Genomic DNA, 27,915 nt, shown 5'->3' with positions numbered 1-27,915 from the left:
GGATTTGGGAGTCCAACTGCATGGTTTTAGCTGCTGAATTTATCTCGGGCTAAACCGTAACAAGATGAAACGAATTCTCACTTAGGAGACTGAGGCTGCTGGAGTACGTACAGACAGTAATGTAGATTCCCTGCTGATTACTTTGTGCTGGTGGTCACCACGATGCAGAAGGGTCCGTGTACCCTGGTTGAATCTGTTGGCTGCTTTTCAGTAGGGTTTGGTTTGGTTTTTGCATCTGAAAAGCCTGTACTGAGCTCTCCCTCCCTTTCTCTGTGACTCCCATTCCCATCTCTTCCAGTTAGCATAACTGAAGCTGTGTAGTTATTCCTTTTACTGAACAGCTGCTTAAGGTTTTATCTTATTTTCTCTCTATTAATTCCACTGTTTTCTGTATGGTCTCATGCGGAATACTATTCTTAGATGTACTGAAACTGTTTAGATGAAACAGTAGGTGTATGTGGTTCATGTTTTCACCTGCAGCTTCCTGGAGCACATCCAGCCAGGACCTTGCAAACACCTGGGCTCTGAGGGCACCGACAGCCTTGACTGTCCCAGCCCAGCCCCCCGCAGGGCTCCTCTGCCCACAACCCAGGACCACATTTTAGCCCCTGCCCCAGTGATGCCACAGTAGGACAACTCTTTGGCTCTCATGGGTCCTACTTGGCCGTGGACCCAGCTTCAGCCCATCCCCACAGAGGTGCCCAGAGTCCTCCTCCTGTCTGGGGTGGTGGGACAGGTGCTGGCTGCCAGGCCCTGCCCCGATGGACCCCTTTGTGGGGAGCACGCAATGCCCCTAGTACCCAGGTTGCTGCTGACCCCAACTGCACCCTGAGTTGAAAATGAAAATGAATGAAAAAACATAAACTCCAACTCCTCAAACCGAGACCTTCTCCCCAAAATTTCTTTTCTCTGGCAAACAGTTCAGCTGCAGCGTTTTTGGACAGACAATGGCAAACACAAAAATATTGCAGTAGTCACCTAGATTCTGTCTTTGTTTTGCTCAAGATGGATGTGATCGTTCAAATGGTCCCTGTCCTTTCTCATGCTCCTTTCTGGCACCAAGATAAAATCATTTCTCCTCGGACTACTTCAACCAGAACAGGTTTCCATTTGTTCTAATTTCTTCTGCCAGGCATGATCTGCCTTCCAGCTGCATTAAGATGAGATCACTTGAACCTTTCACTCTTGGGTCATTTGTTCACCCCATCAGTCCTGGGCCCTCAGTAGGGCCATTACGTTTTACTTTTTTGAGGCTGGCACAGGAGATGGGAGTTGACAGACCGCTACCTGAGTCATGCTACAGACGCCGTGTGTCGGTACAGCGCTAGTTCTCTTGGTGGTGAGAACCAGTGGAAGCAATGGCAGAAGCCTTGCCTTCACAAAGGCTGTTTTCATGGGTAGAAGAGCCCAAGAGAACAGTCACTTGTGTTGACAGATGCAGTTACAGAATAGAAGGTATTGAAAAAGGCAAAGTGTTAGTGGGTTCTGCAAGGAGGAGAGCTGGATTTGGAGAGTTTGAGTGACTTTAGTCATCGTAAGTTAAGCTTTTGTGGCAAAGACGGAATATAAACAAATTGGTTTCTTTACTAATAGTAGACACTGCTGCTGCAATGTTCAATAACAGCGTGTGTGTAGTCGGATGATGTTGTGTTGCAAGGAACTAAAATTCAGAGATGAAATTAACCTTCCATAACCACTTAAACCGTTTATAAAAAACTGGAGAACATTGGCTCTCAAAATGAGGAAAAAAAAAAAAAAGGAACTCTGTGCTGCAACTAATTAAAAATTAATTAAGGGATTACTATAAGGCAGTTAATTTCTCCATGGCTGTATAACTTCGAGCGAAGAGGTGATATCTGTCTTCTCTGTTGGCTTTGACAGAGCAAAGCTGCTCTCACACACACCTCTAGGACTTGTGGTTAAATGTATTTTATTGGTGGAGCAGTGATATTGAGATGCTGAGCATCTCAACTACTTTGCTTTAGCAAGATTGTCTCATGTATCTTTCCTTCTGCTCCTTTCTTGTAATGCAGAGGAAAAGGGACACAGATCCTGTTTGGAACAGGAGAGGATGAGCAGCACCATGAATGGAGAGTGTTATACAGGAATGAGAGGAATATGAAAGTAGGAGGGTAGGGATAGGGGTAGGAAGAGGATGGAAACACAGGGAAGGGATAGTGATTGATGAAAGACTGAAAGGGGAAAGTGAGTGGCATGGAGAAGAGCAGGAGACCAAGAACAGGACATTTAGAAGGAGGAGATGAGCTGGGTGGGAGTGGGGGTGGAGAGGGTGGAGTCGTAAGGAAGCCACACAAGGCCAGATAGTTGCAGAAGAGGAATGAGAAGAGCTGCAGTAATAGGTGGGGAAAGAGCTTTGGAAAAGCCCTGGAAGCTGAGCCCAAGGATACTTAGCTGCACACAATTTTTCTGACCCCAAATATACTGAAACTGCAGACAACGTGTGTCATCCTCCTTTCCTGGCTGTTCTGAGTAGAAGATAAAGACTTTTTTTATTGTCATAATGTGCTTCATCAGACAAATGGAAAGAGCAGGTGCTAGTCTCTTATCAGAATAGTTCAAAGGGTTTTTTTTTCCTGGGTTTTAAGTTAGAAGTCTTTGCTAAGAGACAGTATGACTACAAATCAAGCACTCCAACTTAGAATAGGAATTGGTAGTATTAAAGTTGCAAATCCAAGATAAGAATTTCACAGATTTTTATGGTTAGATCTGGCCAAAAGAGTACAAAAATGGGCCTTTAAAACAGACTGACTAGGTGTTAATAGCGCTCATTAAAATTTAACCATGGGATTTATAGGGCTTGTCTGAACGGAGTTCCAGAATTCCTTGGGTGGAGGGGCTGCCTCCAGAAGAATGGTTTATTTCCGTTGATCTTAATCCACTGTAATCTAGTTTGCCTGTCCGTTCAGTTTAAGCTGGAACAGCATAAGGTGATGTTTGTCAATTTAGGCGAGATTAGTTTAAAAATACTTTTTAAAATTTGTCCTGTTTCTTTTCTTCAGGAGCAGGGGCTCCCGCTGGGCTGTATATCCTGTGGCTGTGAGAATTAGCATATCACTCACAGGGAAAAAAGAAGCATTTCTGAAATGGCAAATTTAGAAAAGTTAAAGAGTAAAGCTTTCAGTAATGTGTCGTGGAAATCGACACTTGTGCTAGGAGTTAGTTAGAATTGTGGAAGCATAGAATCCTGGAGTGGTTCGGGTTGGAAGGGACCTTAAGTTCATCCATTTCCACCCCCCTGCCATGGGCAGGGACCTCCACTGGATCAGGCTGCTCAAAGCCCCATCCAACCTGGCCCTGAACACCTCCAGGGATGGGGCAGCCACAGCTTCCCGGGGCAACCTGTGCCGGTGTCTCACCACTCTCATCGTGAAGGATTCTTCCTAATGTCTAAACTAAATCTTACCCCTTCCAATTTAAAGCTATTCCCCCTCATCCTATCACTCCATGCCCTTGTAAAAAGTCCCTTCCCAGCTTTCCTGTAGCCCCTTCAGGTGCTGGAGGCTGCTATAAGATCTCCTTGGAGCTGTCTCTTCTCCTGGCTGAACAACTCCAGCTCTGTCAGCCTGTAGTTCAGAGGATTTGTTCTTGGCTCCCAGGCAGCATGGACCTTGTGGTGCATTTGGACTGGATGAGGATGCGTGTACAGCTGAGCTGCAGCTCTCTGTCACATTTACTGTCCAAACCAGTTGAATTTTTTCGTTTATGAGTCTTGCACCATAGTTACCAGGAAGATAAAATTCTATGCTAAAATTACTGTTGGAGGGACAAGTTCTTTGGGAACATTTTTCTGGAGAAGGGGCTTTATATGTGGGTCCTACTACCCTTCTGACACCTGGGATAGGCTTTGGAAGCGAAGTCATGACATATCCTTTGGCCAAAGATAAAACGATGAATGGAACACACGACTCTTACTCCGAGAGCTGTGTGGAGAAAGATGGGAATATCCTCACCAGCCATGGCCCTGGTACAAGCTTTGAATGTGGGTTGGTCATTGTTGAAACGCTGATGGGGAAGGAAATGGCCAAAGAGCCCAGAGATGGCTAGGAATGTAGTTCAACACAACTTCTGCCTGGAATCTCACACTGTTCTTCTGAAGCATGAGTTCAAATGACAAGGTGGTCAAGCACTGGAACAATCTCCCTAGGGAAGCAGTCGCAAGCTCATTGATGTTCAAGAAGCATTTGGAGAATGCTCTTAGATGCATGGTGTGGCTTTCAGGTTGCCCTGTGCGGAATCAGGGGCTGCACTTGATGATCCTTGTGAGTCTCTTTAAACTCATGATTTTCTATGATTCTATATTTCTCATCGCATAACAACCTGGAATTTTAAGTTTATAAAATAAATATATAATTATTAAATTTACGTTAAATCTATATAAAATTCTATGAATATATAATATATCCACTTGAGCAAACATTGTGTTGCTTCATCTTGCTTCGTTTTCTGTATTTGCTACTGATGGACTGAGTGGTACAAGGGGAAGTACAAGTGGAGCTGTAAGATTATTGTCATTTACTTCCTTTAAACTTTCATTTGTGGGGGCTTTAATTTAAAACAGTTCTTGCAGAAGTGTTGCCTAAAGATAGAGAAAGAAAAAAAATTGATGTTTACAGTAGCTATTCCTGTGTGTTTGAGTAGAATAGAAGACAATCAGTGACTACCACAAACAAACTAAGAAACAAACAAATGAAGAAATACAATAAATATATTGCTATCCTTCTCTTGTCTTTAATCTTCTAACTTTCCCTCGCCCCACTTAGTTGTGTGAAGACAGAAAAGTGAAATGCAGTTCATGCTGCCGTGCAAGCCCAGGGCTCGGGGGAGTGAAGGGGCAAATGAAGCCAAGTTTCGCCATCAGGGTACGGAACGAACTGCTGATCCGGTGCACACCAGTGTGAACAGAGGACACCCTTTCTTTAGGGAACTATATGAATAGCTTTGGTATCTTTGTTGTTATTCTGTTTCATATAAAAATGCTTAGTTTTAACTTCAATGCAAGATAGAGATTTTTCAGTGTCTTCATGGAATACTGTGAGAACATTTAACGTGGCCACTAGCTTGTACTCTGCTGTACTGATAGTTCCCCGAATATGCACTGCTAAGGACCAATGGCTTTGTCACTGTTTTTCAGTTATCATCGCTTTATTTCTGGTTTAAGTTTCAGATTTTTTTTTAAATTTGTTTTTAAGGGTGTTTATTTTGAATGTGGGTGTGTTTGTGTATTTATAATATTTCTTTCTAAGATGTCTAAGGAAGCCACTTTGGGCAAGGCCCGAGCTTCTGTTTGCTGTTGGTAACCGTGACTCATATGTGTTATTTTTATCATTGCAAACACAAATGTATTTTTTTCTCAAATTATTCTGATTTTTTTTATCCTACAGTCGAGTTTTTTACTTTATTTACCATAAATATGGAAACCTACGTTATATATCTATAACCCAACAGGCTGCCTAGGCTTGAATATTTGAACAATTGCTATTGTTGTGTTGTAACTGGAGCTGTTAATGTAGGGTGACATTCTTGCCCTTTATTAGTCAGTAGGCTTTGTGCAGCTGCTCCCGGATGGATTTGGGAAGACAAGATCCATCACACCTACAGTGCCTGTGTGTCCCTGAAGACAAGGAATGTCTCTGGTGTAGGCTTGTGATTAAAAAAAGGCATATCCTTAAAACTCATGGACAGACCTGTGCTTGTAAACATATCCAGGGTCCTGTTGGTTTGCTTCAGGTCTTCATTGGACTGACAGAACCAAAGAATTAAAGGCAGACTTGGGTTTGCTTGTTTCAGCCTCCCCAGGAACACTGTCAGAGCCAATCTTAAAAAAATTGTTCCTTCATAAATAGTGATATTTTCACAGAAGCTAGAACTTCTGCTGCAGCTACCATGCTAAATAATGCTCCGCAAAATCCAGGTTTTTCTGAATACTCTTTCTCTCTCTCAGCGGCAGTGGCATGTATCCCTCGGGGGTTTTGGAAGCAATCCTCAGCACTGCATAATCGGTCCAAGAAGGTACTAATCTTCGAGGGAGACTGGTCTCTCTGATCCTGCCTTTAAGCTGTGTAATGTTACTAAATATTGTATTTTCCCTTTTTTTGTGATGGTGTACAACCTCGGTAAGCCATTAGCCTATAAAACATTTGCCTCTGCAGAGATGGTGGTGCCAGGCCTGCCCGTGACAAAGCTTTTTCATTCATTACCTTTTGAAGGTTAATATTCAGTAATCTTCTCTAGTCACTGCAGTGTAGTGCTTCAAAACAATCTCTTCTAGCATGAGCATTCTGAGCTTTTGATTGAAAGATCTTGTCCTGCTCACTGGTTTGTAAGTCATGGACCGCTGCTACAGTATCTGCCCCTTGTTTCAAGTTTATGGTCTGTGTAACTATGGATTGAGTATTCTTTCATGAGACTCACAGAAATTGATATTCCTTGTGGTAATGTAGGTGGAAGGAATGCATAGTCCCATCCTGGGCCAGGGCCAGGTCCAGAAGATCTCTGTGTTGGGGATTTGTTGGATCACCTCTGTATGTGATTCATGGAGCATCTTTGCGAAAGACAAGTTTCATTCATGCCTTATTATTTTTTATTAGCAGAAATTCTTGCTGATCTTCTGGGGGATATTTAATCAGATCGATTATTTCTCTGTACCTTACGTGAAAGATTACATGTTTCATGGAGTTGAATTTGCTGCAGCAATGTGTAGAACAAATAAAATATTTTAGCAAAATCCCCTTCAGCTGAAAATGAACTTCTCTTCACCTCAAGCTGTAGTCGTGCTGCTACTGCAGGACTGCAAAATCAAGTAGTTCCCATTGTGTCAGCATCTTGTGACTGGGCAGACTGTATCTTGTTTCGTTACAGTAATTTCAGACAGTAATTCATTTGATCCTTTTATCTCAGGCAGTAACCATTTGAGGCTTACAAGCCAAGCTTGGGGCTCCTGGTGCCTTTTTTTTTTTTTTAAAGGGAAAAAAAAAAAAAGCTCTTCCATTTAAAGGACCAGGAGACTTGTAGGGACTCTCCTAGGTGGCTGCCGAGCTTGCTTTTAGTGAGGTAGGTTGGTTATAGAACAGTTCAGCTAGGGAGCTTGGTGCTTAGTGGTTGACCACTGTGACTGGGAGCAATAACCCAACCTCCTTTATGCCCACTGCCTCCGGATGGATTCACCCTGGCCATGTCTGCAAGCTGCAAACCAGCTGTTTTAGCCTAACAAACTCACTTTGGTGATGGTATTGTCTTATAAGACCAGACTTTGATTTGTCCCTAAATACCATGGTGGCACAGGAGAGAGTGAAGCTGTATCAGACCTGCCCAATCCCGTCCTCATGCTGTTAACCTTCACTGAAGGTTGCTCTTGATTTTGGAGTGAGGTGAGGGATGGTGTCTGGCTCTGCCACTGTGGGTGGCTTTGTCCATCTGCTGTCTTAGGGATGTGTTTCCTTCCAGTTTGAATAACAACAGTGTAGGTGAGAAGGCAAATCAGCTCCATGACTGAGTGCTTTGGTCTGTTTCCTTTAACAAGATTCCTGCTGTGGGTTCTGAGAGCCCCTTTCCTCTTCTGCGTCTGTTCCTCTCACCTGGCTTCTTTTCATCAGTTCTGTCACACAATCTCGTGCACCAGGGACCTTCCTTGACCAGGCGCTTGGCTGGTGCCTGTCTCTGCAAGTTTTTAGGTCATGGGCTGACCAAAAGTTGTGAGGGTTCGTGATTATATTTAGTTAGCATAAGATTTCTGCTTTTAGGATGTTAAATCTCTGTGTATAAAAACACTGTTAATTCTATCTTACAATCCTAATAAAAAGCTATTAGAACAAAATCCATTTATAGTTCAGTATTTCTTGCAAAGACTAAAAATACATCCAAGTTTTGATCTGGCAGTCCCGGTGGTGGTAATCAATCCCTCTGCCTGGGACAGGCAGGTGGCATGTCACTCAGCCTGCTCCTCTTACTGTCATCCTGTCTCTGTTGCTCTGTTCTCTGTCTCAAGAGTATGTCAGATTTCTTGAGGTTGTGTTTAGTCTCCTCTTGCAGCAAAAATCTCCTACTTTAGAGATCTTTGGAGATTTAGAGGGAGCCAGGCAAATATGGCATAAAGCTGTCACAGTGGCTGTGTTAGTGGTGTTTTTGTAGTCAGGTTGCGGATCAGTCTGTATTCTGACCTCGTATTCTTCCCAGGACTCAGAGTTTTCTGAAATTTTTGTGTTCTAGTTATGTTTTTCATGATTTCTCTCTACCTACAAAGTAATTTTTGTCTGTAAGCTTGAAGAACATTATTTCAGAGTTCCAAGAGAAAACTGTGCTTCTCAGTATTCTACTATATTGTTTTCCATCCTCCTCCCCTGAGACTAAATTAAATTCGAATTACAGGGCTGAACAAAATCAGCTACCCCTGAAGTCAGTTTATGCGTATTTTTAGTCCTGTGAGAATAGAAATTGGCCGTCAAGATTTTAGTGAATAATTTATGTTTTGCTGAGTTGAGAATATTAGAGTATGGCTTTTAAAACATGGGAGTAACACTGTAACTGAAAGTTTGGCTACAGAAATCTTTTGATGCCCTTGGGGATGAAAGGCATAATTATTCCAGAGCAAGGGGAGGTGGAGCTCATCAATGAGCGTGGTCACTTCTGGAAGAGAGGTGTTGGACGAGTGCGCGCACTTGGTGTTAGAATTGGTGTGAAGTCAAAGTACTTTTATGCTTCTGGCTAGGTAGCTAAATCCGTAAGAAGGACCTTTGGTGGTTCTTCCATACAGTGGTTTTAGAAGGTGAGCTTGCATTAGCGAGTCTATCAGAAATTTGTGCTGGAATTTGTCAAAGTATTGTGGTTTGAGCTAAATTAGTCAATTTTCTGTCTCTAAATCAGCCTTGTCTAAGTAACTTGACTTTCTGAAAATTAACAGTGTGTTTTTGAGACAGTGTTTCTCTCTAGATGTGGTAACATGGGGTATTGGTATGCAAAATGGCCAATTCCTTTATTTATTCCTATAGCAACCAAGGCCATCCTCGAACTGGCTATAAAAAAGCCGCACCTGCAGGGAGGAGCAGAGAGGACAGGTGACCTCAAAATGACCCAACAGGGTATTCCATCCCATATACATCACACTGGCTATAAAACTGAGAGATCACAAGGGTCTTGGCCTCTCCTGCGATGGCTGACATTCAGCGAGGACCTTGTCGGTCTGGGGAAATTTATGGTTAAACTTAAGGGAAATCAGCTGTCCTTTGTTTCACTGATCATGGAAGTACATATTTATTAGCTTTGTGCGGTTTTTAATAGGGTTAGACTGCCTGAGCAGGGAAGCTGTTGTGCTTTTCCTACTCATTTGGAAGCCCATGCCCCTTATTTGAAAATCCAGATGTTTTCTAGATTGTGCTTTGACTGTTGCGGTAGGGTTAGTTGTGAGTGTGTCACTGAGTGAGAGTTCTTCATGGAGGGAAGCTGAGAAGTGTCGGTACGAAAGTGTCAGAGTGATGCCAGGGACATTCACCCATTATCCGGCTGTAGTCTGAACTGTAACACAAGTGTTGCCTGCTCTAAGGAAGGGCCACCTCAATTCCACTGGCAGTAGGATCATGCCAGATGAGGAGCTTTGCAGAAGCAGAACGTTGCTGATAGCAGAAGTTTCAGCTGTAACTGTTCTGCTCTGGAACAGGGTTCAGCTTTCTGCTTGTGATGTACCCAGTTTGGTTATCATTTTTAGAACTTGCAATCCTTTCATTTTTAAACACAAGAAAATAAAAACAATTGTCCAGTGTGCTCCTACTCATTACCTTTCTGTTAAAAGAATTAAACATTGTATTTAAATAATATATTTAAATAAAACACGTGGAAAATCCAGCATTTAGCTGTGATTTTATATGCAACTCTTGTTTCATGCCCTGATGGGATATTTTGGCATGTTCAGGGCTTTGTATTCACTTTCCTTTTTTGAATCCTTTCTCACCTTGTTTGACCTCTATGACTATGTTGAAGTTATTATCTGTACCTTTCTTCCTTCCTTCCCTGCTTTTTATCTTTTTGGTTGTTCCAGTGGTTTTCCCTTAAAGGGAGTCCTCCTTATCCTTCTTTTCCTTACTCCTTTGTGATTGCCATGATCTATTGTTGGCCTTAATCTTCCATTCAGTATTTCTGGACAGTCTGATCCATCCTCCTGGCTTCATCTGTTGCTAAAGTCAAGCTGATTCACCTATGTTTTACCCCATCTCTTTTGTGTCTCCTCTTTGCCTTCCTATTTCCTTGGCTCAAATTAAATTCTCAGTCATGCTTATACACAACATTTCTCAAGTTGAGTCACCATTTATCCTTTTTTTTTGTTATTGTTGAGAGCACTTCACAGTCGCTAAGGCTGAAACATGTGACTCCTCTCTTGGATTCTTATTCAGTAGTTTCAGACTACGAAGTCCTTCTGAAACCTTGCCTTTCTTTCTGTGTGTGCAGCGTAAGCTTTCCTGTGGAGGGGTTGGAGTTTCATACTGACTGCCATAGGATCCGTATTTATTCTGCTCCACATGCCAAGCTTAACCAGTCATTTCTGTGTATGTTTTCACTAAAATCATTATCTTCCTGTATTGCTGCCCTGTAATCCTCCTCTTTCACTGTACAAGATTCTTGTCTTTATCTTCAGTACCACTCACAGCCCTCTCTGCCCTATCATTTCTCATTCCTTACATTTTCCTGTTCTAACAGTGCCGTTTTCAGAACTCCCTTGGCCTGTTGTTCTTGTATAGCTCTTTATCAGCTACTCTTTATACACTTTTCTCCTCCTTGAAACCTTAAAATCCCCTTCTGTGATGGTGTTCCTCTTATCTGTGAGGCAGCTGGAGCTGCTATCCACATGGAGCCATCAGAGGTTGGTGGACCTTTGAGTAGGGGTAAAGGAGGACAGGGCATGTGTTGGAGTGAGTTTAGAGGTCCCGGATTCTGGGGAATCAGGAGAGCGAAGGCATATCAGCTCCTCCAGCACTGCCTCGGTGCCTGCACTGCAGAGTAAAATCCCCAACACGCTGGCTCTGGTGGTGCAGTTAGATCAGATAGAGAAGGGGCATTGAGGTCGTATGTAAGGTTAATGAAGAAACGGGTACCTGCCCTAACATCATCACAAGCTCCTCTGACACCTTCTTCAAAGAGCTTCAGTACTATCTCAAGGCTTGATAAATTGTTTTTGCATTGTTGTCATGGGTGACTCAAATGATAACTGTATTTTCCTAATCAATACATGCTGCTGTGAATGTAGGGAGGGTACAGATAATTGAATAAAATATGTCATTTTAATTGGTTGGTTGCATGTGGAAATGGTCTTTAAGAAAGTGTGATATTACTTCAGGGTAATTGTTGTGTGATTAAATGAGCGCTGTTGTTCCTTTCTCTCTATCCTGAGTTCACAGCTCTTACGTTTCTTGAGTTTGCAGCTTTTTTTTATTTATTTTTTTTAATAGCACCAGTGTAGCCACATAGTGGAATTATGTAGTTTATCTCCTTTATTAGCATCAGTAGAGTGTTTGTTTCCTAAAAAGCAGGAATTTTGTGATCATACCAAAGCTTATACAAAGCTTTCACAGCTCTCTGTTAAAGTTAAAGGCAGAGATCCATTTTAACCTGAACTGTGAATATGTATGGTAAGTGTTGCATTAAATGGGGAGATGCAGGAGCCGGTTAGATGTTCAGCAAGTTTATGTGCTTTAGACTCTATGAAATCTAGAATGAGAATTTAAGATAAGAAAAAATAATTTGATGATAGGGCCCACCTGCCTGCCCAGGTAGATTTCCGCCCCCCCCCCTCCCCCCAGCGTGCTGTTAAACACACATGCAGTTTCCAGTTGCTTTCCACTGCTTTTCCAGATGTTTGTACAGTTGTATATTAATTGCTGGAGCACCTCTGCTATGAGGACAGGCTGAAACAGTTGGGGTTGTTCAGCCTGGAGAAGAGAAAGCTCAGAGGAGACCTTAGAGCGACCTTCCAGTACCTGGAGGAGCTACAAGAAAGGTGGAGAGGGACTTTATACAAAGGCTTATAGTGATGGGATGAGGGGGGATGGCTTTATGTTGGAGAGGGGAAGAGTTAGAACAGACATTAGGGAGAAATTCTTCATGCTGAGAGTGGTGAAGCACTGTCACAGGCTGCCCGAGAAAGCTGTCAATGCCCCATCCTTGGAGGTGCTCAAGGCCAGGTTGGATGGGGCTTTGGGCTGCCTGGTCTGGTGGGAGGTGTCCCTGCCCATGGCAGGGGGTGGAAGGTCCCTTCCAATCCAAATCTATGATTCTATGAATTTGTATAACAGGACTGTATTTGAAAAGCAGTTACATCTCATTCTTTAAGTAAATAATTTTTCTGTTTTCCTATTCAACATCATTTTGCACATCTCAGCATGACTTTTCAGTTAACTGGTTTCTCATTACATGAGTTGAAAGATTGCTTTATCTTTGTGAATTGGATTAAGACTTGGTATTCCTAGTGAAACACAAAATGTATTTGAAACGCTTCGACTGTGACTCTGGGTTTGTGTGCTGATCAAGGGAAGTGGTCAGTCAAATCTCCAAATTGTAGTAAGCTTGTTTTAAAAGTAAAATGTGTTCTTTAGGTCAAGTCTTCAAATTAAATTGACTGAAATACATTAAATACTGTACTAATACACTGGCTGGAATACCTTTTATTTTAACACGTTTGTAACTTCTTTTTTTAATGTGAGCTGGCATTACGTCTCTGAGAATCTAATAGTGTTTTTGGAGTGTGTGTGTTCTTTGTCTTCCCTCGACACAGAAAACATCCTGTTAGCTATTTTTACATTTCTTTGTTGTAGGGGAGAATCTTCTATTGTTTGTGAAACAGAAGGGAGAACAAGGGGCGAGTGTGCTGATGGAGATGAATGAGGAACAATATCGTATAGGTCTGTGGTGTAAACATCAGCTGGTGGGATTAGTTTTTTTAATGCCCGGTGATTCTGATCCTTGTTCTGGTTGTCTTGACACTGCATGTAAATGGAATTAAACTTCTTTAATGTAAGTCTGCTGAAGTGTGTGAAGATGAGAGGGAGAGCAAGACCTACTGACTTAGCCAAGTGCACTTCTCCACCCCTACCCCCTGTTTTTGAGCTGTCTTGACTATGCTTGTGAGTATATTCTTGCACTTTGTGCACTGCATTAAAGTTTCATCGTCTTAGCTTGTATTGAGGAAATGGCAATGTAAACCATGCTGTTTAGAGGCCGTGTATGTCACATGGAAACATTGCTGCTCTCCCTCCAGTTCTTCATGCTCTGCAGCAGTCTGGAGTTGGTACAGTTACTGCAGGCATAGGACTTCAAAGGCTGTTGGGACAGCGTGCAGAGGAAATGGTGTTCTGGGTCATCATTTCTCCTCTCAGGGCTTTTCCGTGGATTTCTTGGAATGCATCACTCTACTTTTTCTTCATGTGAAAATGAAAAAAGCAAAACAGGACTCAATCAAAGGACAGAAATACACAGCGTCGTTGTTTGGCCACCAAGATGATCAGAGGGCTGAAGCAGCTCTGTTGTGAGAACAGGCTAAAAGAGTTGGGGCTGTTCAGCCTTGAGAAGACTCAACTCTGGGGAGACCTTATAATGGCATTCCAATACCTGAAGGGGCTACAGGAGAGCTGAGGAGGGACTTTTTTCCGAGAGCATGGAGTAATAGGATAAGCGGGGAGGTCTTTAAATTGTGAGAGGGAAGATTTAGATTAGACATTAGGAAGAAATTCTTTGTGATGGGAGTGGTGAGACACTGGCACAGGTTGCCCAGGGAAGTTGTGGCTGCCCCATCTCTGGAGATGTTCAAGGCCAGGTTGGATGGGGCCCTGGGCAGCCTGATCCAGTGAGAGGTGTCCCTGCCCTTGGCAGAGGGGTTGGAACTGCATGATCTTTAAGGTTGCTCTAAACCCAAACCATTCTGCGGTTCTATGAATCTCAATCTCCACTGACTTCTTGGGGCCTGGGGAAAATTACTGCAGTCTTAGTTCAGTGCTGCTTCTTGCTGTGTCCTGAGATTGCACCGAGCTGATGAAGTAGACTTTGGTCTCATGAGCCTTTTGCTTTTTGGTTAGGCACATCTTTCCAGTATAGGATTTCTGTTAAAACATGCTTCAACATTTAAAAATGTATAATCTGTCACCTGGCATTATAGAAACCCATTTTTAATGGATTCAAAACTTGTTGATGTCAAACTAAAATAAAACCCCAAATGTTTAAACTCTGGTTGAGGTGGTGACGTAGAAAGGCGATAGAGCCATGAGTCAGAGGTGCTATGATACACCTCGCAGCAGTGCGAAGTCTGCCGAGATAGTGTTTTGGACTACGTGTAGGTTTTATGTATCTTGATAGCTGCATGTGACATTTTCATATGCGACTTCTCTCTCACAGAAAAGGCAGAAATCCAATAATACTGAAAACTAAATCACATTGGAAAACAAGTAGTTTTCAGTGATGCTCACTGCTGTCTGTGGAGTTCTGCTTTGTTGGGCTGTTTGTAATAGCGTTAAACATCTCTCCTGCTATAAGGCTTGAGGGAAAGGGCTGCACAGAAGGAAATGTATGAGAAGGTCACTGAGCTTTGGGAATCTTCTTCACAGGTTGTCATACTGGTTCACTACTTGCCCAGGAGTGATTTTTCTGGTCAGGAAACAACCAGATGTGGAGATCAGTAGCACTACATAGGACATACTTCCTATATGACTTTAGTTAACCTGCATTGGTTATTTTTGGTTTTTTTCTTAAAGCCAAAATAAGGAAGTTAAATGCCATGTCACATTTTTTTTTCCTTTCCTTTAATTGGAACAGACCTATAGGTAAATGCTATTATTTCATTGTAGTTCTTTGTTAGTGTCAGTGGTTTACTCCTCCTTTTATACTTCAGCTGTAAGGGGCCAGTACCCTTGTTTCATTTGTGTTTCTAACCCTTTTGGAGCACTTACTGCTGGGGCTGCAATACACTAGAAAAACGCTTTTTGTGCTTATATCATGCGTCATTTCTGATTAGGTGTGACTTGGTCCCGTAATACAATGACATTACAAAAATGCTGTCTGACTGAGATCCTATGAATACTGAGGGATTCCTTCATGTTCCTTTTGGTTTTGGTGTATGTGCAATATTGTATAGCAGTATTTCTTCCATACAGGTTTGTGTATCATTAATTTATGTATCTGCAAATCGTATCAGACGTACAGTTCTTGTTCCAGTAGTTAAAGATACACGTAAGATCTTCTGTGTAGGATGGTGAACCCAGGCAAGCCTGCAGAGGTTTCATGCAGCTGAGTTATCCCCATGTGTTTCAGGCACAGGGCAGCTGAATTCTTCATCCTGCTTCAAGCATGGATGGAAACTAGCGGCATAAATAATGTCAAAGTGAGAATTTGATGAGTGCAGTTTCTTTTTGAGCCAGACGGGTGTGCAATTAGCAAATTTTTGAATATTATCAGGGCGCAAATAATTTGTTCACTACCTATTGTGGTTTCATGTTTGCCTGCATTTGTAGGGTTGAGGTGCAGTGCATTACAGATTATCAGAAGCCTAAATGGTGAGTCAGTTATTCTGGTGGTTTAGATTTTTTTTGTGTGATTTTATCTGCGTGTGATTTTTTATATTATTTTGAGGGTTTGTTTGAGGTGGTCACAGCTCTCTCTGTCAAAGTCAATGGGAATTTGATGACTGCTCTTTCATCTGGATTATGAATGTTGGTGTTGCAGTCAAACCTGTCTGACCTTCATGCTGTCGTGCGTCATCTGACATACCAGGGAAGCAGCCAGTTGGGAAATTGGGAAGAGTTCAGCCACAGCAGCTTGGGTTTTTATAAAACCAGAGTGCATATTCATGCTCCCACGTACAGCTGTTTCACTGCAGTTACCCAAAGTGGTTTGTAAAGAGTGTGCAGTTGTCAGCAGGAGCCGGAGGTTTCCCTTGGGGCTGGGGGACAGGTGTACCCAAGCCATGTAGGCAGCTGGAGCTCCCTAGACTCCAGAGAAGTCTTGTTCTGCTTGATTCATGGGCGTTCTGCTAGATCTTCATCTTGCATGGACTTCGTGGAACCGTGCTTATTTGTTAGCATATAGAATTGGGTCTTCTGTGTAAGAAGCAATACATGAGCAACTAGTGTGTGTACAGCTGGAGGGGGTGGCACAGCTAATGTTACTATTTTATTGTTGACTCTATATTTGAGTCCTGATAAGCCCATCTAATCAAGTAACAGGTTGCTTTGGGGATGTGAGACTAAATGTTGCATTTCATTTTACAGCAGGGTAGCACCTTATCTTCCAGACAGAGCGATGTACTTTGCAAAGTCTTTTACAAGAGCTGATGAGAAAGCAAATTAAACAGTTTACACGTAACTAAAGACTTTTTTTTTTTTTATTTTGCAAGCGTTTTAATTTCATTGCAAGTATACTGCTAACATATCAAAGCAATGAAGCCCAGATTTTGTGGTCTGTTCTATCCATTTCTATAAATAAACATATTTATCAAACAGATTATCCTGATATTTAGTTACGAAGAATTGCAGAGGTTCAAAGCTGAGTTTCATTCCAGATCATAACATTGAAACTATTGTAGTGTTTTCAGTATTCTCTCCCCAAATTAATCTGCAGTGTTCCTTTCTTCGCTTGCAAGGCTGGAGAGCCGCTGAAAGGGGTTCACTGGTGCTGCGGGAACAAAGTAAAACACATGCATCTCTAGATTCTATTTGCAGCTGTTGCAGTCAAGACAACTTCCTTGGGAAACCCACTTAAGAGATGACTGAATATAATGCCAAGTGGAATGCTGAAGTTTCCCAGTTTATTTTTAGTCTGTCATTTTTGGGATTCCCCTTTCCCCTCAGCTATTATAAAATCGAGCACTTCCCAGTCTTTGGTGCATTTTTATCTGTTGTCAGATTTTGTTCACATTCTGCCTAGGAATTGCATTGCTCATTTCTTTAAATAACACTTTTTTTCAGGAAACATTTTTGTTTTTACAGCTAAATGTATACCCATAGAAATGATTTGGCAAGTAAAATTTGCAGTACTCTTCCGTGAAAGACAGAGAAATGAAAATAATCTGTTTGAAAAATATATCAGAGATCCTAAACTTTGGTTGTTTTTATGTCGCAAGGGCTGAATCCTAATGACATAGAAGCCAGGAGGTTAGCTGTTAACTTCAGTGAGGTCCAAGTTTGGTCTTCTTTGATTGTAAATCCAGGAAAGCCACATAATTTCTAGTTCATCCTCAGCTCTTGATGCATGTAGTCCACAGCTTAATAAAAATAGAGCATAAAGGGGTATCAGGTTTTATAATAAATGGGCAAAACTTTTATTCTGGTTCATCCTTGTAATCAGACAAACTGTTTGTGAGACCTTTCACCCCAGTGTGTAAGAAATTTGGTTGTTTTTCAGATGAGAGGGAACTAAAGTAGAGAGAGACATAAATTCTTCACAGAATAATTGTAGCAGAAAGAGTAAGAGAAGACCTCTACACAAAGGGAAGACTCATACACTTTAGTCTGTAATATTAGAGTTTTAGTTTATTAATTTCTAAGTTTAATTTAGGGTACTACACAGGATGAAGGATAATACCAGTTCTTCATAACAGGGGTAGTTTTTACTGAATAACTGTTAAAGATGGTCCAAATTGATACACAAAATCAACAGGTAGTGGTGCTTTAAACCCAGTTCTGATTAAGAATACCCCTGGGTGGGATGGAAGCTTTAAGATTACTTGTTAGTAAGGTTATTCAGTTTATTTAGATTTCCAAACTAGACTTGTTTGAACTGAGATTTTTACCTTCCTGAAGAATTGTTTCAGATTGTGATAGGTTTGTTTGATGTCCCCTGGCTCTTCATTAATGAGTGAGAATAGATAATTGCTGTAGACATGGAAGGCATGTGAGGAGTTAAGGGTGGGTTTGCAGGAGCAGAGAGCAAAGCTTCTTAGAAAGGTGTCAGCACTGACTGTAGAATTCCATTTGTCATCAGTTTCTTACATAGTTTTGTGATTCTGGGTGTGTGTCATAAAACAACAATTTTCCGAAGATATCATAGATTAATTAGGCTTCATTTTCTGAGTGCAATGTTTGAGATACTAGGGTCAAATTTGCAAGAGGGAAACCTATTGTGAAATTAATTTTGTCTTCAGAGCTTGAAAAATGCTGAATTAATAGGTTTGGTGCTCTGTATTCAGGAAGAACGTGAATACGTTATTGAATAACTATTCCTTGAATGAGTAACATCTCTTCTATGCAGTCTCATAAAAAAATAATAAATGTTAATTTAATTAAATATTGTAATGTGTATTCTCAAGGAAATTGTCTTAAGGTTTCATAGCCAGTTTTAAATCTAGTTTGAACTCCACTTTTGAGTATGTCACATTGCAAGCTTAATAATGTTCCTTTAATGCAGCTTTATGAATTTAGTATAAATAGGTATTGTAATGGAAACAATATGTGCAGAAAAATTAGTGCATTTATGCATGCATGAAGAATAATGCGCATTCGGGATTTTGTGAATACTTGGATGAATGTAGAAAAACCTGTTGTCTTATCTGGCCACTTAACGTAGGCAGACAAATAGCAGCAGAGCAGTGCGTGTAACTCAGCAACGGAAGGAGCTGCCTAAGACACAGAGATATTTTTGCAAGCCTGTCACTAGGTGGAGGAACTCCAAACTGATGTTTTCACCATTAGAATGAAGAAGGAAACACAGAAGTTTGCAGCTTATCCGGAAAACGGAGGGGTTCTGTACTCCTGTGTTCTTTCCACCTTTTCTCACCTCAGTGTGGAGACAAGCGTGGTGTTCTGCTCATTCAGGCTGGTGGCATCTGGTACAGTTGCTCAGAGATGGTTTCAGGTTGCCTTCACGCAGAGAGGATTGCTCAGCAGCTTCTCCCCGCGAACGCGTTCAAGAGTTATCAATACCACATGTCACCTTTGGCATAATCCTGGTAGTAAACCTGTCTTCCAGAGAAACCACTCGAGGTTGTAGACACCATGATCCATGCAAACTGTAGGGATGTGTGAAAGGAGGCATTTGTGTTAGAAGAATCTGGCCCCTGAATTTGTCACTGGAATTGAGGAAAGACAATGAGATGCCTTCCTTGTGGTAACAGCTTTTAAAGTCCACATTTTCTAATCTGAGCCTCTTCAGTTGCATAGTACCTTGCTGCTGTGTTGTAGGGTAGGTTCGTAGAGTAGACGGCAGCGTATTAAGACTGGAGACATTTTGTTGCTGTGCTTTCCAGGCATATAAAGCAAAAGAGGCTTCTGGTTTATGTCTGACAGATCAGAATAATGTCTGCAATACAGGTAAAAACAGAGAAGCTCAAGTTGATAATTAACCACTGAGGATTTATTGTGATGATCTACAGATCAGATGAGCTACATAGATGTGTTTTCTTTATACAGCTTCGGACTTACCTGTATTCTTGCAGGTAGAAGGTTTTCCTCTACTGGTGGTAGAGGAAAAAAAAAAAAACCCAAACCAGACTTGCTGGTTCAAAAAGCGCAGAACTTGTACTCAAATGTGTATTAATGCACCTGAAAGTTCCAACTAAAGGAACACAGATGCTTAATTTCCATTGTACGGCGAGTTTGAAATCCAGAGGGCTCGCAGTTGTGCTTGCTGGGAAAGCAGATGGGCTCTTGGCTCCTGTTTTTTTAAAAAAGGGAGTTGCTTTCTGTGAGCTGGGAGAAGCCCTGGTCACTCCTTGTTTCTCCTTTCCCTGACAAGCAAAGAAACTCTGAAGGTTGAAAGGAAAGAATGAGACAGTTTGGGAAAGATGAAAAGGACCGGAGCTCAAAACTGGTGGAAGTAATGTGCTGTATGGGTCAGTAATGCAGGCGGGCAGGGTGGCAGGGCTCCTTCGGAGAGAGCTGAGCAATCCCTGGGGAAGCTTCTCTTGGGAGGCTTTCAGTGGGTTTCCTTCCAGTTTGCTGTTTCTTTCCTTGTCAGCTGCCTGTTTTCCATTTCATTTAGGGATCTGGTTTGGTATGTTCTGCTCTGAGCTCAAACACACTGAATGCTGTTGCATTGTATTATCCTGCTGGTGTGCTTTTGAGTTTTTGATTAAAAATCACAGTTGTGGTGTGGTGGTGGTTGTTTTTTTACTTTCTCTTTAATTCTGGTGTTTTTCACAGCATGACAGGTGACACCTTTCCTCCTCATTACACATTTGTGTCTGTCAGGTACAGAGTTTTTCTGTGAGTCTATGTGTGTAATATATACATACAGAGAAGGGATAGGAGTAGTCAGCATCACTTCATTTATGTATGTTGGCATCACAGCTGAAAATAGAGTTTAAATTAACAGTCACTGCATGTTCTAACAAGGTACAAGGAAGTGGATTTCTTTAATTTTTTTTTTTTTTTTTTTTCACTGTAGTCACTGTAACATTTCCCGAAGTGTAAACTTTTTTTGGTAGTTAGGCAAAACCAGCTGAGGTTACCTTAGGAAAAAAGACCTATTATACACTTTGTGGGCTGGAAATTTAAGCTCTGCTCCTGGGAAGACTTGTGTTCCTTTTAAAACAGCGACTCATAATGAAACAGTTACAAGTGAAAGTATTTCTGGATTTCTTTTATTTCTGAGATTTTCTGTTTTCTACATCTACCAACTGGAACTTCTACCTTATTAGGATAAGCAACTTATGCTGGAAATCCTGTCTTGCTAGATGAAGGCTATAGGGAAATGTGTGTCTCGCAAAAGGGTTTCTTAATCTACCAGATTTTTATCTCCGTTAGTACTGCTTTGCTATTTAGTTTGTCTCTTACTCCTCTTATTTTGGGTCCTCGGCTAGAATAAGAGTTACGTGGAGTGGGGAAAAAGCGTATGCCAGAATCTTGGAGTATCTTAAGTGGCATGAAAAAGGCATTTAGGGAACAGCAGCTATTTTGTACAGAGGTGAATGTACACATATGCTACGTGTGCAACCTGAAGAATTCCTTGCCGCTGTGAATCGTGGCTGTAAAAGTTATATGTGCCTTAAAAAAGGACTGGAAAAAATAGCAGAAAACAGTGTATCTGTGACTCTTCAATGCAAAGAGATGTATAAACATGTAGAAAGTCTGAGTCACATAAGGGAGGAGTACACAAAGGCTTCACAGGCTTTTGCTTGTCTTGTTTTGCATTTATTCCTGAATACTCATTTCTCACTAATGTTAGGAACAGCCTACAGTGCCCAGTGTGGCCGGGGATGGGCTTTTCTATAGTCTCAAGGTTTTTGAAAGACCTCAGTATCACACCAGAGACCTGGAAGTCCATGAACATGGATCTGTTGTGAATTTATTTATTTTTATTACTTCTGTTGCCTTTGACTAATCTGAAAACAGCATTTTTGAATATAAAACACAGGGTCTGATTCAGTCTTCTCATGATGGCAGTAGCTGCAGAAGAGGTCATGTTTTGCTACCTGAGCTTCTCATCCACACAGCAAATTGCCTGAGTCAATGAAACAGCTGTAGTTTTGTTGTGCTGGGTCTTAAGGGATATTGCTATTTCAGGCTTGCACAGATGGTCCTGATCCTAATGCACTGCGACTCCTGCTCCAGGGAGTTCTGGGACTGTGAACGGCCTCTGTAGCAGTTGTGTTGGCCAGTGACCACGCGTAGGGTTGTGGAGATAACTTCACCCTGGTGCTGGAGGGGCGGTCAGCTTTTATCTGCTGTGGCTTGCTAGAATACATGTATATACTTCCCTTCCACACTTTGGGTGCTTTCTTACCCTGAGTCTATTGCTTTTATTGTTTCTAATCAATGTTTTGTTGGCCGGCATTGATGCTAACAGCCACGTAAGGGAGCAGACTGCTGGTGGTGGTGGCTGAGTCCCATATCTGCATTAGTGGACATCACTGTTTATTTTATAGAGGGTTAAAAGAGAGTTCTTTCTCTGATTGAAGCTGTAGCTTATCCTTGTGTGTTGGAACAAGGATAATATTCCAGTCAAAAACCATAGTGCTTAAAGAAAACAGCTTTCGTATTGTAAAAGATTTTCTATTGCAAGATACTTAAATTGTTAAATTGGATTTAGAGACTACAAATAGTATTTGTAGCTCTTAAAAGTTCAGCTTGATCTTGTTATTAATTTTTAGGGAAGAGTTGACTTCTCCTAGGAAGTTATGCTTTTGTTAGTAGTGCTACTATCGTATCAGTGGGTCTGTCTCCCTGAAGAAATTCACCTGCAGCTTCTGCTCAAGGAGCTTCTTCATGACGTGCGCTGATGTACTGCAAAAAACATTTGCATGCTGTTATTTTGATTGGACATTTCAGAGCTTTTACAGGCTATTCTGGTTTAAAACCTTATTAGAATGCTAATTTTATATATAAAGCTCTCCTTTAAAAAATATATCTTCTGCATCATTTGTTAGAGCTGTTAAACCCTTTTCTTTTTTCTTTTTAATTCCAGATGAGCGGGACAAGGTACAAAAGAAGACCTTCACAAAATGGATAAATCAGCATCTCATGAAGGTCAGTTGATATTTTTATGATGACTGATTACTACAGCAGTGATTACGTCTTTTACTATATGTTTGATTTCAGGATGCAGCTGTGTTACATATAATAAGGAAGGTCTTAAATTGTGAGATTCATGCATGTGCTTTGTCTTCGAGGAGTCACAGGGGAGTTGAAATGCTGCTGTCTGATATCCTAGGGTGATCTGTTTGAATACTTGAATTTGAAATTAAAATGAGTCAAAAATTTAAGGGACGTGATTCTTTTCTACAAAGCTGAATTCTTTTTTTTGGCATTAGTGTTGTTGCTGTAGTAACCACAGCTAAAATAAATGGAAAAAAACATCGAGGACAGGGAAATGACCTTGAGAAGGGTAGCTCTAGATCATCCTGTGGCATCAGTATGCTGCTCATGGATTAGAAATAGAGGCTTTCCAGGGACTAAAGTCACTTTTCAGTATCTCCCTTTTGAATAGCAGTGAACTTTGCCTCAGGGACAGAGCACATCATTTTAACAACATGTACAGCTTAGAGTCAACACAGAACTAGAAGCCGCGAGTTCACCTTCACTGCATGGCCATTCAGTTCTAAATTTAATCTGCTGTTTCAGCGCCAGCTGCCCAGCCTAGACACTCCTCTGGAGAAACGCATTGTCTAATTACTTAACATAGCTTGCTTTGATTTTTTTTTTCCCCCCAGAGGTTGAATTCATGTAAAAATCACATTAAATAAAAATGTATCTGCAAACTGTCAGAGTTGGTATTTAATCAATACGTATAATGTTCAGACGCTGTTGGAAAGATCTGCTTGTGTTTGAATTTAGAGCAAAATACTTGGCTTTTTAGGGGGTAACTTAATTATCTCTCTGCTTCTTGTGACTACTCTTGTGGGTATTTGAGAAATATATTGGACACTGAAGAAAACCAGAATTTCTTCAGGGATGCTTAAAGTAAACTTATTTTTCTTTCTTTTGGCTCCTCAGACCTTTAGGAGTTTCAGGATTCTGGCTTCACGTCTTTTAAAAATGTGAAACCTACGTAGCTCTTGGAAGTGGCCTGATGTAGAGTGCTAAAGGCCTGGATGTGAAGTTGGTCTCAATATTGGTTTTTTTTCTAGCAAAAGACCTCTCTTGCAGAGTGGTCTTTCAGTCTTTCCCAACATGGTGTGGTGCTGACATCTGCTTCTGTGGTGCACAGAACCTTTCTGAGGGCAGAGTCTGGAGTCACAGAACGGCTTTTATTATTGCTTATACAATAGGTTTTCCATTGTGGATTTGCTAGACCCAAAGGAATCATTCTGTGTAGAAACAGCTGCTCCAAGGACCTTTTCTATGCAGACACATCCTCACCGTAATCCTGAAATACCCCAGTGGACCCCTGTCCTTGCAGAAGTCTTCTAATTGCTAATGAGAAAAGAGAAAAGGCTGTGAACCTGCAGCCTTCCCTTTCTGAATTGTACCTCATATAAGAAATGTATCCATTGTTCAGTACTTCAGACAAATTAGATTTAAAGGAAAAAAAAAAAAAAACATGCAGGAAGATTGCAGTACTCTGGCAGCAAAATGCAATCTGCAAATTAACTCTCAGGCATTTCTTCTAATCCAGGATAATTGTTACCAGGTTTGTAGGGGCTATGAATCTATATATGTATTAAAGATGCATTTTAAAGATGTAGTTTTGATTTTCTGTGGGATTTAGAAAAGCATATCAAGTTTTTTTTGAGAGCAATCCTTTAGTACATATTAAAAACGATGCCTGTTTTTACAGAAGAGCAGTGTATTGGAAGTTGTTTCTATACACCATTTTTGTACAGGCTTTTAAAACATGCACAGTCATCACTGCCACATCATCAGCCTCTCGGGAGCAGCTTAAAAAATATTGAGGCTCTAAACCCATAAAGAAATTAGGGTAAAGAGTTCACACTAAATCCTTTTGACTTGCTTGCCAAGGTCAATGGCCTTAGGCCTCGATCTTCAAATAGTTCTCAGTGTGAGTGATTGTAGAGGTAGATATAGATAGATCTATAGATATGTGGGGTGTGTGTACTGCTGGCCTTGACTTTCATCTCGGATTGCACTTTACAGTTCTAGTTAAAGATCGGTAACTTGCACAAATATAGTCTGTAACTCTTCCACTAATCTGGAATTTATGTAGCAACTAAGCTTTAGCTTTTGGTAGTACTCAGTTTGAAAGCAGTTGATGATACAGTTGTCAGATTTCTGTTTGTACAGTGTTGTTTCTAGAATAGTTTCTAGACTTGCATGGAAATGAAAATCAGTCCTTCACATTCTCTCTCTTAAGCCATACAGGCGTGTTTAGAAGATACTATGAATGGAAGGGATGCAGAGAAAGTAACACTGTAAATGAGTGTATTGTAGCAGAGTCTCTGGACCTGTGCATTAAGTTGAATTTAAGTCCTAGTTTTGAACTGCCGTGGATTTGATACAAAATACATGCAACTCATATTTGCCCATTCACTGCTGATAGCTTGTTGCAGACAAAAAAAGTCAGGAATTGGCTTCTTTGAGTTCGATACTGACACTGAGAGAACAGGCCCTTCGAGATGTCTTCCACTAAGTCATCTACCTTAGGGGGAGATAAATTGTGTCCTAGAAGTGCTTTCACCACTGGCGGATAAAAAGGAGGTGAGTGTGCTTTATCTGCCATTGTGTAGGGTTCACCAAGAAAAGGGAGGGGTAAAGAAAATCATGAAAATCATAAGAGATCATGGAAAACACCAGACTAAGTGTATGGTCAGGACCCTGCTATGGGAACAGGAATTAATTGCATTTTTCTTTTATCTTATTTCCATCCTGTTTATGTTCTTTAATTTCTTTTTCCCCTGTTTCTTTTCCCTGAACCTTATTTCTTTTTTGATTTTCTTTTTTTCTGTTTTTGTGTGTTTATTTCTCTTCTTGTCTCCTTTTACTTTTCTGCTGCTTGTTTAGTTCTTTCCTTGCTCGTTTTAGTTAATCTTCTACTCTTTTGCAGTCCTTGGGGAAGTACTGGACTTTCATCCCTTTATTGAAGTATATTCAAAAGAGTTTTTTCTAGGTCAGCTGTACGATGCTTTTACGATGCATTTGTCGGGGGATGGCATGAAAGACTGCAGTCATTGTTCTAATTAAATTCTGTATTTTAGGATTCACTGAGTAACCATTAACAAGAAGAAGACTGAAAAATATTTACCCTTCTGCCTTCTGTTACATTTCTTTAATCACATTGGATTCAAACCATATAAATTCATAGTATATAAAATTCAGTGTATGAGTTCAGTCCCTTGTTAGTTCAGGTGACAAGTTAAGCATGTATTTGTGTACATTGCTAAACTAGAAATGTAGTCATTGCAGGAATATTTCCTGCAAATGGTCTCAAGACACATAGTTTTAGAGACCAGTACATAATGTGTTGTTTGCAAAATTCAACAGTTATCTTTGAATTCTGCACTTTAAGATCAAGTGGACTGTCACTACATTTTTTAAATGCTGAAGTTTTTGTTTTGAATTGCTAATAGATTTTCTGAGGACTGATTAGAACATTGCACTTGCTGATGCTAGTGTTTAATGTCTGATGATGTGGCTCCAGTTTAAACGTTATCTTTTGCTTCTTGTTGACATGTGGGCTGGAGAGGTGAGATATTGAACTTTAGACTCACTCACTGCTGCAGAATGAGCTTCCAGGGAGAAACTCATATGCTGGCATAGCGTGGTGGTGGGATAGAGATCTCCTCTCTTCACTTCTCTAAACCTGCCTCTGCTTCCAGTGGGTGTTTCAGTTTGCTGTTGTCAAAATAGGATGTTAAATTCTAGCATTTGTTACAGGAGTAAGTAACCCCTGGTGTACTAAGAACAGGTACATTGGTGGAAGAAGGGGATTTTGTTCTGGTATAACATTCACATGGTCCTAAAGCACTCAAAGAGAAATGCAACATCCACTAAAGCCCAGAAATTCTTCCCGATACTCCTTTGAATTGCAGACTCTGTGACCTGAGGAAAGAATGAGAGGAGTGTGAAATACAGAGGGAGAAGGAGATACAAGTGCGAAAATAAAGAAGTTGTTGATAGAAAAGGAGTAAAAGCAGACAAATTCTTGTCATTCATTTCCTTTCTCAAACCAATTGAAAAATACTTTCGTAGAGCCAGATCTTAGTCTTTAAGAGTTTAAACAGGAAATTTTCAGCTACTTCAAGTTGTTTTTTTTTTTAATCAGAATTATGATGTACAGATAATGGGACTAAAGTCAAAGTAACCAAAGACTGGCTACCTCAGGGAAAATATGAAGAATATCTGGACATTTTCCCTCCAAGAGTCATTTTCCTTCCTTTTTCATGGAAGAAGTAGTTGTATATAGTCTTAACTGAACCTCTAATGGTAGTGCTGGGCTCTGGGGTGCTTGGGCAGCTCCCTAGAGTACCCATTGCAGTACAGACAACCTTGGCACTCACAACTATTTATTCTTCACATTGAGGGTGGTGAGGCCCTGGCACAGGTTGCCCAGGGAAGGTGTAGCTGCCCCATCCCTGGAAGTGCTCAAGGCCAGGTTGGATGTGGCTTTGAGCAGCCTGGTGTGGTGGGATGTGTCCCAGCCTATGGCAGGGTGGTGGAACGTTAAGATCCCTTCCAACCCAAACCATTCTATGATTCCATAACTAGCTGGACTTTGGGAGAGAGCTGCTGGTGATGAGAGCGAGGAGCAGCATCACTGCACAGCTATTAGTTGCTCCAAAAGTCACTTCTAAAGAAGGTTTTTATAAGAAGCTGGACAAATTGCTTCTAAAAATACCGTTTTAAAGGTATCCTTAAACATCCTGTTCAGTCTCGCAGTGGTGGCACATTAGAGAGAGAGAGCAGCTTTTTGTTGTGCAAAGACTAAATGAATAATTCAGGGTAGAAACCTGAAGTTATTGATTCCTGTATGTCCTTGAGGCAGCACACGGTTTTTAAATGGCCACTTAGGTCGATTGCTTTGTGAAATGTTCAGGTACGCACTTAATTGCAGAAGGGCCATTCCTGAAGGAGTGCAGTCCTTGCTGAAAGGTGGCACTTCACTGACACCAGTGGTTATCATTTTAGAAAGCACTACTCTGCAGTATCTTCTTTTTAGCCATACAGTTAATCTCTTAGTTAAAATTCCCCACCTCCTCCTTTTTTTTAGGAATGAACTCTTTTCAGCTCTACATTTGTGTTGATTTTAAGGGATGAGGTGCCGGGTGTTAATCTAGTGGTAGTGACTGCTTCTAAAAGAAGTCTCAATTTAACACCTTTCATTTTTGAAACATACTTGCAAACCCCATGTTTTAGGTTTCTTTTCCTGTGTTAAGGAAAATAAGATGAAGATTGCTTGCTGTGTTGGTGCATCTAAATGAACCTTGTGTGTATTCCTCCTGGTTAACTCTGGCAGCTGCTACAAACTGCTGGGAGCAAATCCTGTAAAATCCCACTTCCAAGACAGTGTGCAGCTTGCTTTAGGCACTGAGTGCAGCTA

General features: G+C 41.1%; 1 protein-coding gene across 1 annotated transcript in view; it reads left to right on the top strand.

Annotated features, from left to right (window-relative positions):
• The window catches only part of LOC104065316 (dystonin), a 320,467-nt gene that overhangs the window by 80,986 nt on the left and 211,566 nt on the right, over nt 1–27,915 (top strand). Inside the window, 1 exon segment of the mRNA XM_054061292.1 lies at nt 22,387–22,448. Coding sequence (XP_053917267.1) covers nt 22,387–22,448 — 62 coding nt within the window.

The sequence above is a fragment of the Cuculus canorus genome, chromosome 3 (genome assembly GCF_017976375.1).
Source record: "Cuculus canorus isolate bCucCan1 chromosome 3, bCucCan1.pri, whole genome shotgun sequence".
In the NCBI taxonomy this organism is placed as follows: Eukaryota; Metazoa; Chordata; class Aves; order Cuculiformes; family Cuculidae; genus Cuculus; species Cuculus canorus.
The sequence above is the reverse complement of the archived record's forward strand: the minus strand, read 5'-3'. Positions and strand labels throughout refer to the sequence as shown.